The 13,081-nt window shown below is 42.6% G+C and overlaps 1 protein-coding gene across 1 annotated transcript in view; it reads right to left on the reverse strand.

Moving 5' to 3' along the window:
• Nucleotides 1-13,081, reverse strand: part of LOC110525762 (pleckstrin homology domain-containing family A member 2) — a 28,568-nt gene that overhangs the window by 13,239 nt on the left and 2,248 nt on the right. The window contains exons 2-4 of the mRNA XM_021606178.3: nucleotides 12,692-12,856; nucleotides 9,054-9,110; nucleotides 8,900-8,948 (exon numbers count right to left, since the gene is read on the reverse strand). Of these exons, the coding sequence (XP_021461853.1) occupies nucleotides 8,900-8,948; nucleotides 9,054-9,110; nucleotides 12,692-12,832 (247 nt within the window). The 5' untranslated portion in view covers nucleotides 12,833-12,856. The remainder of the gene's footprint in view (nucleotides 1-8,899; nucleotides 8,949-9,053; nucleotides 9,111-12,691; nucleotides 12,857-13,081) is intronic.

Below are 13,081 nucleotides of genomic sequence, written 5' to 3' on the forward strand. Positions count from 1 at the left end.
GACAAAACGGATGGCACTGTGATAAACTGCATCCAGTTTGCTGAGTAGAGTGTTGGAAGCAATTTTGTAGATGACATCGCCGAAGTCGAGGATCGGTAGGATAGTCAGTTTTACTAGGGTAAGTTTGGCGGCGTGAGTGAAGGAGGCTTTGTTGCGGAATAGAAAGCCGATTCTTGATTTGATTTGATTGGAGATGTTTGATATGAGTCTGGAAGGAGAGTTTGCAGTCTAGCCAGACACCTAGGTACTTATAGATGTCCACATATTCAAGGTCGGAACCATCCAGGGTGGTGATGCTGGTCAGGCGTGCGGGTGCAGGCAGCGAACGGTTGAAAAGCATGCATTTGGTTTTACTAGCGTTTAAGAGCAGTTGGAGGCCACGGAAGGAGTGTTGTATGGCATTGAAGCTCGTTTGGAGGTTAGATAGCACAGTGTCCAAGGACGGGCCGGAAGTATATAGAATGGTGTCGTCTGCGTAGAGGTGGATCAGGGAATCGCCCGCAGCAAGAGCAACATCATTGATATATACAGAGAAAAGAGTCGGCCCGAGGATTGAACCCTGTGGTACCCCCATAGAGACTGCCAGAGGACCGGACAGCATGCCCTCCGATTTGACACACTGAACTCTGTCTGCAAAGTAATTGGTGAACCAGGCAAGGCAGTCATCCGAAAAACCGAGGCTACTGAGTCTGCCGATAAGAATATGGTGATTGACAGAGTCGAAAGCCTTGGCAAGGTCGATGAAGACGGCTGCACAGTACTGTCTTTTATCGATGGCGGTTATGATATCGTTTAGTACCTTGAGCGTGGCTGAGGTGCACCCGTGACCGGCTCGGAAACCAGATTGCACAGCGGAGAAGGTACGGTGGGATTCGAGATGGTCAGTGACCTGTTTGTTGACTTGGCTTTCGAAGACCTTAGATAGGCAGAGCAGGATGGATATAGGTCTGTAACAGTTTGGGTCCAGGATGTCTCCCCCTTTGAAGAGGGGGATGACTGCGGCAGCTTTCCAATCCTTGGGGATCTCAGACGATATGAAAGAGAGGTTGAACAGGCTGGTAATAGGGGTTGCGACAATGGCGGCGGATAGTTTCAGAAATAGAGGGTCCAGATTGTCAAGCCCAGCTGATTTGTACGGGTCCAGGTCTTGCAGCTCTTTCAGAACATCTGCTATCTGGATTTGGGTAAAGGAGAACCTGGAGAGGCTTGGGCGAGTAGCTGCGGGGGGGGGGGGGGGGGGGGGGCGGAGCTGTTGGCTGAGGTTGGAGTAGCCAGGCGGAAGGCATGGCCAGCTGTTGAGAAATGCTTGTTGAAGTTTTCGATAATCATGGATTTATTGGTGGTGACCGTGTTACTTAGCCTCAGTGCAGTGGGCAGCTGGGAGGAGGTGCTCTTGTTCTCCATGGACTTCACAGTGTCCCAGAACTTTTTGGAGTTGGAGCTACAGGATGCAAACTTCTGCCTGAAGAAGCTGGCCTTAGCTTTCCTGACTGACTGCGTGTATTGGTTCCTGACTTCCCTGAACAGTTGCATATCGCGGGGACTATTCGATGCTATTGCAGTCCGCCACAGGATATTTTTGTGCTGGTCGAGGGCAGTCAGATAACCTGCAAAATCGGCAGTCTTTCCTACTTACAAAGCATGTAGAGGTCTGTAATTTGTATCATAGGTACACTTAAACTGTGAGAGACCGAATCTAAAAGAAAAATCCAGAAAATCACATTGTATGATTTTTAAGTAAGCAATTAGCATTTTATTGCATGACATAAGTATTTGATCACCCACCCACCAGTAAGAATTCCGGCTCTCACAGACCTGTTAGTTTTTCTTTAAGAAGCCCTCCTGTTCCCCACTCATTACCTGTATTAACTGCACCTGTTTGAACTTGTTACCTGTATAAAAGGCACCTGTCCACACACACAATCAAACAGACTCCAACCTCTCCACAATGGCCAAGACCAGAGAGCTGTGTAAGGACATCAGGGATAAATTGTAGACCTGCACAAGGCTGGGGTGGGCTACTGGACAATAGGCAAGCAGCTTGGTGAGAAGGCAACAACTGTTGGCGCAATTATTTGAAAATGGAAGAAGTTCAAGATGACGGTCAATCACCCTCGGTCTGGGGCTCCCTGCAAGAACTTACCTCGCGGGCTATCAATGATCATGAGGAAGGTGAGGGTTCAGCCCAGAACTAAACAGCAGGACCTGGTCAATGACCTGAAGAGAGCTGGGACCACAGTCTCAAAGAAAACCATTAGTAACACACTACGGGGTATTGGATTAAAATCCTGCAGCGCACACAAGGTCCCCCTGCTCAAGCCAGCGCATGTCCAGGCCGATCTGAAGTTAGCCAATGACCATCTGGATGATCCAGAGGAGGAATGGGAGAAGGTCATGTGGTTTGATGAGACAAAAATATAGCTTTTTGGTCTAAACTCCACTCGCTGTGTTTGGAGGAAGAAGAAGGATGAGAACAACCCCAAGAACACCATCCCAATCGTGAAGCATGGTGGTGGAAACATCATTCTTTGGGGATGCTTTTCTGCAGAGGGGACTGCACCGTATTGAGGGGTGGAGGATCTGGAGAAGGTCTGAAATGGAGGAGTGGGCCAAAATCCCTGCTGCAGTGTGTGCAAACCTGGTCAAGAACTACAGGAAATGTATGATCTCTGTAATTGCAAACAAAGGTTTCTGTACCAAATATTAAGTTCTTCTTTTCTGGTGTATCAAATACTTATGTCATGCAATAAAATGCTAATTAATTACTTAAAAATCATACAATGTGATTTTCTGGATTTTTGTTTTAGATTCCGTCTCTCAGTTGAAGTGTACCTATGATAAAAATTAGACCTCTACATGCTTTGTAAGTAGGAAAACCTGCAAAATCGGCAGTGTATCAAATACTTGTTCTCCCCACTGTATAGGGAAGATAATCAGGGAACTGATGGAGTCAGGGAAGTGCGCGTAACGATGGTGACAGGTGTGCCCCATAACGAGCAGCCTGTTGACCTAGAAGCCAGAGAGGGAGCACACGTGACAAAGTTTCCCCATTTCTATAAAGAATTGTACCCCTCTGATTGTAAATCCACTCCAAGCCAGACAGAGTCCTTTTTAAAAATGTAAGAACTCTTCTTCTCTCAACTGAAGCAGGTTTGATGGGAGCCCAAATCTCTCTCCATGAACTTAAAAAGGGCATTGGATAGCATGAATAAAGACAAATCACCTGGTTGGGACAGTATTCCTTCTGTGGTCTATTTAATATTTTGGAACCAACCGATCAACTATTACTCGAAATGATTAACATAGCCAATCAAAGGGTCATTTGGAAGGGAAGTAAATAAAATATTTGGCATGGGTCCTTAGATCCTCAAAGGTTTTACAGCTGCACAATCGAGAGCATCCTGACTGGTTGCATCACTGCCTGGTATGGCAACTGCTCAGCCTCCGACCGCAAGGCACTACAGACGGTAGTGTGTACGGCCCAGTACACCACCGGGGCCAAGCTTCCTGCCATCCAGGACCTCTATACCAGGCGGTGTCAGAGGAAGGCCCTAAAAATGGTCAGACTCCAGCCACCCTAGTCATAGACTGTTCTCTCTCCTACCGCACGGCAAGCTGTACCGGAGCGCCAAGTCTAGGTCCAAGAGGCTTCCAAACAGCTTCTACCCCCCAAGCCATAAGACTCCTGAACAGCTAATCAAATGACTACCCAGAGTATTTGCAATCCCCCCTTATGCTGCTGCTACTCTCTGTTATTACCACTTTAATAACCCTACCTGCATGTACATAATTACCTCAACACCGGTGCCCCTGCGCATTGACACATTGACTCTGTACCGGTACACCCTGTATATAGCCCCGCTACTGTTATTTACTGCTGCTCCTTAATTATTTGTTTTTCTTATCTTACTTTTTTTTGTAGGTATTTTCTTAAAACTGCATTGTTGGTTAAGGGCTTATAAGGAAGCATTCCACTGTAAGGTCTACCTACACTTGTTGTATTCGGAGCATATAAAATTTGATTTGAAATACAGCACTAATTTTGGTTTTATTCAATAAAAAGGTAAAGATGCCACACAGTGCTCTCACCATCTTTGATAAACACAGAAATACAGTTATTTTCAAACATTCTGTCATTCCATCTCAAAACTTACTTAACCAAAATGGTACATCCAGTTAAATTATTATCCTCAGATAACCTTTGTCGTCTATTACTTATCTTACATCAGGGACTCATTTTATTGTTGGACATAAAAGACTGTAAAAAAATAAAAGAAAAAATAAAAAGAATCAGCTTCAACTGATATTAATTTTGGAAATCTGTCCCAAAGTATTTCCACATATAATAGAGAGATATACACTGTGTATACAAAACGTTAGGAACATCTACTCCTTCCATGATATAGACTGACCAGGTGAAAGCTATGATCCCTTATTGATGTCACTTGTTAAATCCACTTCAAATCAGTGTAGATGAAGGGGAGGAGACAGGTTAAAGAAGGATTTTGAAACCTTGAGACAATTGAGACATGGATTGTGTATGTGTGCCATTCAGAGGGTGAATGGGCAAGACAAAATTTAAGTGCCTTTGAACAGTTTGTCTCAAGAACTGCAACAATGCTGTTTTTTCACATTAAAAAGTTTCCCGTGTGTATCAAGAATGACCCACCACCCAAAGGACATCCAGCCAACTTGACAACTGTGGGAAGCATTGGAGTCAACATGGGCCAGCATCCCTGTGGAACACTTGACACCTTGTACAGTCCATGTCCTGACCAATTGAGGCTGTTCTGAGGGCAAAAGGGAAGAAGGGGCAGGGGGGTGTAACTTAATATCAGGAAGGTGTTCTTAATGTTTTGTATACTCAGTGTTTGGGGATCGTTTTTTTCTGCATAGAAAAGTATTGGGTGGGCCACCTCATTTGTTTTTTCGGGACAACTATGTCCCCAAAAATGATTTGTTGGGTTGGAAAAACATTTTCAGTGTAAACAACTAAAACCAGATATAAAGTATGTAGAAAAGGGACCTATATATTTTTTTATAAGATCATGTTTGAGAACTAACAGTCAACAAAATAAAAGCTAGATAGTCAAAAAATGTTAAATGATGCATTCAGGAGTATTTGTGCCATGGCATGGGCACATTGGTTTTGCTATAATGTCTGAGTCACTTATATAGCATAAATGTGTAGAATTGCAGAAAATGTGCTTTAAAACTGCTCATTTCTCTCTCAGCCTCATAGCAAAATGTGTAGAATTGCAGGAAATTAGCTTTAAAACCACAACATTTTATATATGCCACCTGGCAAAATGTGCAGAATTGCAAGAAATTAGCTTTAAAACAGCAAAATGTTGTCACTGAGGACAACGAGGGATTTTTACATTTTCAGTTGGCGACAGCACAATTGGCCATGCCGATGGCCACACCACTACCACCACCTAAGCCCTATTTTGATCCAGAAAAAAACGTGCAAATGTAAACAAGGGTTGAAATTCTGCTTCTTGCAGTCAATTTGCAGTCTACAAAATATTTGTAATTATGTTCCAGCCCCCTGACCATCCACTTAAGAAAAAAATTGGCCCACGGCTCAATCTAGTTGATGATCCCTGTCTTACATGCTTCATCAGAAACCAAAGCTGCTTGTGCAGTTCTCTCTCTATTGACACAACAAAAACTTTTGATAGACTAAAATGGTCATATTTTATACCATATATGGTCGGTTTTGGAACATATGGGACTTGGCACCAATTTCATTAATATGACTAAAATTCTGAAAATGGCTTACCAAGAAAAAACTTCCAAAACGACTAATTTGAGATAAAAAGAAGTTGGAGCACTCAACAAAAAAAGACAGAGATGGATTAAATTGAGCAATAAGAAAACAATTGTACAGGATGCGAACAGGTGACTTGACATTTTGTCGTCAAGCTGACATCTTCCTCAAAGTGACCTGACCATTGCACATAGCTTCGATGTATAGCCTAGTGGCCAATTGAGACACAACAATGTAAAAAATTATAATATGTTTCAAGGTAAATGGCAAATTATAGCATAACATAATAAGATAGATATTGTGTCTCGTTAATCAATAGGCCATGTCAAAATATACATAAGTGATATTTGGGTGTCTGGGAATCTGGAGACACAGATACCAAAATAATCAAGCCAAGTTTTTCTTAGTAAACCATTCCTTATTTGTGTCATTGTTGTTGAGCAAAGGTCCAACTTAACACATGATTAAACTACTATATGCCAATCCCTCAGCCATAGTAATGACAGGCAATACTTGCTCTGCTCCGTTCAGAATAACTAGAAGTAGCAGGCAAGGTGATCCCATCTCACCTCTGCTATTTTCATTGTCTATAGATGGGTTAGCTGATATCGTCACAAAAACGATGTGCGCTGTTCCATCGGGCAGAAGTCAGAGTGTTGTTGTGATTCTGGATGGCCAGTTTGCTAGCAAGAATGACAAGAAACTGCCATGTGGGGAATCGTAAGTGGCTCATTTCATCTTGTTCTTGATAGCTGTCTTGTTTTGAGGTATTTTGACTGATTTCATGTCAATGCTAATATGGCAAAAAAAGTTATTGCTAGCTAACCAACAACTGTAATGATGTTGTCTCTCAAATACAAGTGCTCATTGTGCAAATGCATTTATTTATTCAATAAACATTGGAGATGAAATATCACTTACATGGGTGCCATGTGGCTCAGTTGATAGAGGATGGCGCTTGCAACGCCAGGGTTGTGGCTTCAATTCCCATGCGGGACCAGTACGAAAAGAAAAGACTCACTACTGTAAGTCTTTCTGGATAAGATACATATACAGTTGAAGTCGGAAGTTTACATACACTTAGGTTGGAGTCATTAAAACTCATTTTTCAACCACTCCACACATTTCTTGTTAACAAACTATAGTTTTGTCAAGTCGGTTAGCACATCTACTTTGTGCATGACAAGTCATTTTTCCAACAATTGTTTACAGACAAATTATTTCACTTATAATTCACTGTATCACAATTCCAGTGGGTCAGAAGTTGAAATACACTAAGTTGACTGTGCTTTTAAACAGCCTAGGTAAATTCCAGAAAATTATGTCATGGCTTTAGAGGCTTCTGATAGGCTATTTGACATCATTTGAGTCAATTGGAGGTGTACCTGTGGATGTATTTCAAGGCATACCTTCACACTCAGTGCCTCTTTGCTTGACATCATGGGAAAATCAAAAGAAATCAGCCAAGTTCTCAGAAAAAGAATTGTAGACCTCCACAAGTGTGCTTCATCCTTGGGAGCAATTTCCAAATGCTTGAAGGTAACACGTTCAAATTTTACAAACAATAGTACGCAAGTATAAACACCATGGGACCGCGCATTCTTCATGCCGCTCAGGAAGGAGACACGTTCTGCCTCCTAAAGATGAACGTACTTTGGTGCGAAAAGTGTAAATCAATCCCAGATCAACAGCAAAGGACCTTGTGAAGATGCTGGAGGAAACAGGTAAAAAGTATCTATATCCACAGTAAAACAAGTCCTATATCTACATAACCTGAAAGGCCACTCAGCAAGGAAGAAGCCACTGCTCCAAAACCGCCATAAAAAAAGCCAGACCCCGGTTTGCAACTGCATATGGGGACAAAGGTCAAAGATCGTACTTTTTGGAGAAATGTCCTCTGGTCTGATGAAACAAAAATAGAACTGTTTGTCCATAATGACCATCGTTATGTTTGGAGGGAAAAGGGGGAGGGGCTTGCAAGCCGAAGAACACCATCCCAACCGTGAAGCACAGGGGGTGGCAGCATCATGTTGTGGGGGTGCTTTGCTGCAGGAGGGACCGGTGCACTTCACAAAATAGATGGCATCATGAGGCAGGAAAATGATGTGGATATATTGACGCAACATCTCAAGACATCAGTCAGGAAGTTAAAGATTGGAAGTATGCTTGGGGTCATTGTCCATTTGGAAGACCCATTTGCGACCAAAGTTGTGGCAAAAATAGATTAAGGACAACAAAGTCAAGGTATTGGAGTGGCCATCACAAACAATCACTGAGAATGTGATGAAATAAATAAAAGCTGAAATAAATCATTCTCTCTACTATTATTCTGACATTTCACATTCTTAAAATAAAGTGGTCATCCTAACTGACCTAAGACAGGGAATTGTTTTACCAGGATTAATTGTCAGGAATTGTGAAAAACTGAGTTTAAATGCATTTGGCTAAGGTGTATTTAAACTTCCGACTTCAAATGTATATTGTCAACAATCGAAACGAACCCTGTCTGTTTTGCCCCATAGTTGCACACATATCGGTTGTGTTGCTAAACAACCAACCTGTCTATGGAGCCCCTGACCCAGGCAGTTCGGCAATCCAAATAAATTACCCCAATTCTACGGATAACATCATGTCATTATACGCAGACGAGATCTTTATCTAGACAATAAATCTCAATCTCTCCCAAACACTTAAAATAATGCCAATGTTTCAAACTACAGAAACAATTTCAGAACAATCTGAGATGGTGGGTGTCATGGCTTGTTGAAATGAAATGGAACGATTCATATTTATTTTCATTTTACCTTTATTTAACTAGGCAAGTCAGTTAAGAACAAATTCTTATTTTCAATGATGGCCTAGGAACAGTGGGTTACCTGCCTTGTTCAGGGGCAGAACGACAGATTTGTACCTTGTCAGCTCGATGATTCAATCTTGCAACCTTTCGGATGCTAGTCCAACATTCTAACCACTAGGCTACGCTGCCGCCCGACTAGGCTACACTGACGCCCCACTAGGCTACACTCCCGCCCCATTTTACTGTACGTGTTTCACCAGGGCCATGAGAAGACCTTACACTCTCATACTCACGCAAACAGAAGCACTCAATCAAACACTTTGACTCACCAAAGCAGAACTCAGTCTTGGACTTCTGTTTCCCCGTGGCCTCGCTCACCTAACCCCCGAACAGAGGAGCAGATGAGATGAGAGAGAAGATGAGAGTCTGGAATCAATCAAAAACATTGCCCTTACTAAGTAGTCTGTTTAAGGGTGTTGTTACCTTGGAGATGTATGTCAGCTGCAGAATCCCAACTGCGTTCGCTCCACTAGGCAGGTTCTAGAGGCAGACATACAACACAACAGTGTAATAAACACAGTAACACAACAAGTAGGGTGGGGCGGTAACCAGATTTTCATACCGTTTCTGTACCATATCGGGGTATACGGTATTACTGAATGTGCACACAAGGGCTGCTATAAATAATCAAATAAACATATATACCTGTATATATACTTTTTTGAGGGGACGCACAACACAATTGAGGCAACAGGGATCTTGATCCAGGAGGGGATTGAATGTCTCTGCTGTAACCAAGAATCTTGACTTATATATTTAGCCAGTTAGCTAGCAAGTTACCAAAACAAATACATAGCTATAGCCCTGAGCTGGATATCTATATTTATTTATTATTATTATGATTATTATTATTATTATTATTTTGCACCCCCGCGAGTCAGAGGTGCCCTCAACCCCTCCCCACAAAAATAATAAATAAATAAATAAATATATACAGTACCAGTCAAAAGTTTGGACACAACTACTCATTCAAGGGTTTTTCTATATTTTTACATGATAGAATAATAGTGAAGACAACAAAACTTTAAAATAACACATATGGAATCCTTTAGTAAGAAAGTGTTAAACAAATCTAAATATATTTATATTTCAGATTCTTCAATGTAGCCACCCTTTGCCTTGATGACAGCTTTGCCCACTATTGGCATTCTGCTTTCCTTCACTCTGCAGTCCAACTCCTCCCAAACCATCTCAATTGGGTTGCGGTCAGGTAATTGTGGAGGCTAGGTTTCTGATACAGCACTTCATCACTCTCCGCATTGGTCAAATAGCCCTTACACAGCCTGGAGGTGTGTTTTGGGTCATTTTCCTGTTGAAAAACAAATGATAGACCCACTAAGCGCAAACCAGATGGGATGGCGTATTGCTGCAAAATGCTCTGATAGCCATGCTGGTTAAGTGTGCCTTGAATTTTTATTAAATCATCTAAAGTGTCACCAGCAAAGCACCCCCACACCTCCTCCTCCATGCTTCATGGTGGGAACCACAAATTCGAAGATCATCCGTTCACCTAGTCTGCGTCTCACAAAGAGGCGGCGGTTGGAACCAAAAATCTGGACTCCAGACCTGGAGTCTAATCTCCAATTTCTCGTGTTTCTTGGCCCAAGCAAGTCTCTTATTATTATTAGTGTGCTTTAGTAGTGGTTTCTTTGTAGCAATTCGACAATGAAGGCCTGATTAACGCAGTCTCCTCTGAACAGTTGATGTGGAGATGTGTCTGTTATTTGAACTCTGAAGCATTTATTTAGGGTGCATTTTCTGAGGCTGGTAACTCTAATGAACTTATCCTCTGCAGCAGAGGTAACTCTGGGTCTTCCTTTCATGTGGCGGTCCTCATGAGAGCCAGTTTCATCATAGCGCTTGATGGTTTTTGCGAATGCACTTGAAGTTCTTGACATTTTCCGGATTGACTGACCTTCATGTCGTAAAGTGAAGGAAAAGCAGCCAACAAATGCTCAGCACATGTGGGAACTCCTTCAAGAATGTTGGAAAAGCATTCCAAGTGAATCTGACTGAGAAAATGCCAAGAGTGTGCAAAGCAGTCATCAAGGCAAAGGGTGGCTACTTTGAAGAATCTCAAATATATTTTGATTAGTTTAACACTTTTTGATTACTACATGATTCCATATGTGTTATTTCATAGATTTGGTGTCTTCAATACTATTCTACAATGTGGAAAACAGTAAAACTAAAGAAAAACCCTTGAATGAGTAGGTGTCCAAACTTTTGACTGGTACTGTATACCACACACACACGGAACGTTTTCAGACCCCTTGACATTTTGTTATGCTACAGCCTTATTTTAAAAATTGGTTAAATAGTTTCTCTCCCTCATCAATCTACACACAATACCCATAATGACAAAGCAAAAAGAGGTTTAGAAATGTTTGCAAATGTATAAAAAATAAAAATGGAAAAATCACATTTACATAAGTATTCAGACCCTTTACTTTACTTTGTTGAAGCACCTTTGGCAGCGATTACAGCCTCGAGTCTTCTTGGGTATGACGCTACAAGCTTGACACACCTGTTTTTGGGGAGTTTCTCCCATTCTTCTCTGCAGATCCTCTCAAGCTCTGTCAGGTTGGATGGGGAGCGTTGCTGCACAGCTATTTTCAGGTCTCTCCAGAGATGTTCGACTGGGTTCAACTCCGGGCTCTGGCTGGGCCACTCAAGGACATTCAGAGACTTGTCCTGACGCCACTCCTGCGTTGTCTTGGCTATGTGCTTAGGGTTGTTGTCCTGTTGGAAGGTGAACCTTTGCCCCATTCTGAGGTCCTGAGCGCTCTGGAGCAGGTTTTCATCAAGGATCTCTCTGTACTTCGCTCCGTTAATCTTTTCCTCGATCATGACTAGTCTCCCAGTCCCTGCCGCTGAAAAACCTCCTAACAGCATGATGCTGCCGCCACCATGCTTCACCATAGAGATGGTGACGGTTGGCATTCAGGCCAAAGAGTTCAATCTTGTATTCATCAGACCAAAGAATCTTGTGTCCCATGGTCTGAGAGTCCTTTAGGTGCCTTTTGGCAAAGTCTAAGCAGGCTGTTATGTGCCTTTTACTGAGGAGTGGCTCCCGCTGGCGACTCTACCATAGGCCTGATTGGTGGAGTGCTGCAGAGATGGTTTCCCTTCTGGAAGTTTCTCCCATACCCACAGAAGAACTCTGGAGCTCTGTCAGAGTGACCTTCGGGTCATTGGTCACCTCCATGACCAAGGCCCTTCTCCCCCGATTGCTCAGTATGGCCGGGCGGACAGCTCTAGGAAGGGTGATGGAGGAGGCCACTGTGTTCTTGGTGACATTCAATGCTGCAGACAATTTTTGGTACCCTTTCCCAGATCTGTGCCAACACAATCCTGTCTGAGCTCTAAGGACAATTCCTTCAACCTCATGGCTTTGTTTTTGCTCTGACATGCACTGTCAACTGTGGGACCTTATATAGACAGGTGTTTGCCTTTCCAAATCATATCCAATCAATTGAATTTACCACAGGTGGACTCCAATCAAGTTGTAGAAACAGCTGCTCAAGGATGATCAATGAAAACAGGATGCACCCAAGCTCAATTTCAAGTCTCATAGCAAAGGGTGTGAATACTTATGTAAATAAGGTATTTCTGTTTTTAATTTATTTGCAAACATTTCTAAAAATCTGTTTTCGCTTTGTCATTACGGGGTATTGTGTGTAGATTGATGAGGGAAAAAAATTACATCTAATACATTTTAGAATAAGGCTGTAATGTAACAAAATGTGGAAAAAGTCAAGAGGTCTGAATACTTTCTGAATGCCCTGTATATATTTATTTATTTTAACAGTATTGAAAATCATACCGTCGGTATTTCGAAATATACCGTTATTACCGTATACCGGGGAATCGCTCAAAGCCTAACAACAAGCACTTATGCAGGCAGAGAGAGAGTTAAAAACCTTCTACTCCCAGTCTCACTTCCTCTACCCTGCTAGCGGCAGAACACACACACTATTTGAACACACTCTGCCTCAGACACATCAGAGGTCATGTGTGTTTGTGCAGGGACTATAATGACTGTGTGTGTGTGTGTGTACCTGGGGGTTGTCCATGTACCACTGCAGTGTGTTGCCCTGTGTGTCCAGTATGAAGTAGCGTCTCTGGAAGCGACTGCTGCCCTCCTTCTCCTCAATATCCAGGAAGCCACACACACGGTTCTGCCTGTCCACGTATGGCATAGTGCTGCCTGCTACCACATATCACTGAGAGATGGAGAGTGGGAGGAGTCTATTTGTAAGGCATTTTGAAATAAATCTTGCATTGTAATGACACAGGCTTCCAATTATTCAGAAAACCCAAATCCTCTTTTAGAGCAACAGTAACAGTTGGCAGTGAATTTGCCCGAAAGAGAGGAAGAGAGCGAGCAGTCATGTCACACACACACAGCAGTTTTTCATGTGACGTTATTGAGGCAGCCTAGCTAAGCA

Source organism: Oncorhynchus mykiss, chromosome 6 (assembly GCF_057628025.1).
Source record: "Oncorhynchus mykiss isolate SJ-2025 chromosome 6, ASM5762802v1, whole genome shotgun sequence".
NCBI classification, from domain to species: domain Eukaryota; kingdom Metazoa; phylum Chordata; class Actinopteri; order Salmoniformes; family Salmonidae; genus Oncorhynchus; species Oncorhynchus mykiss.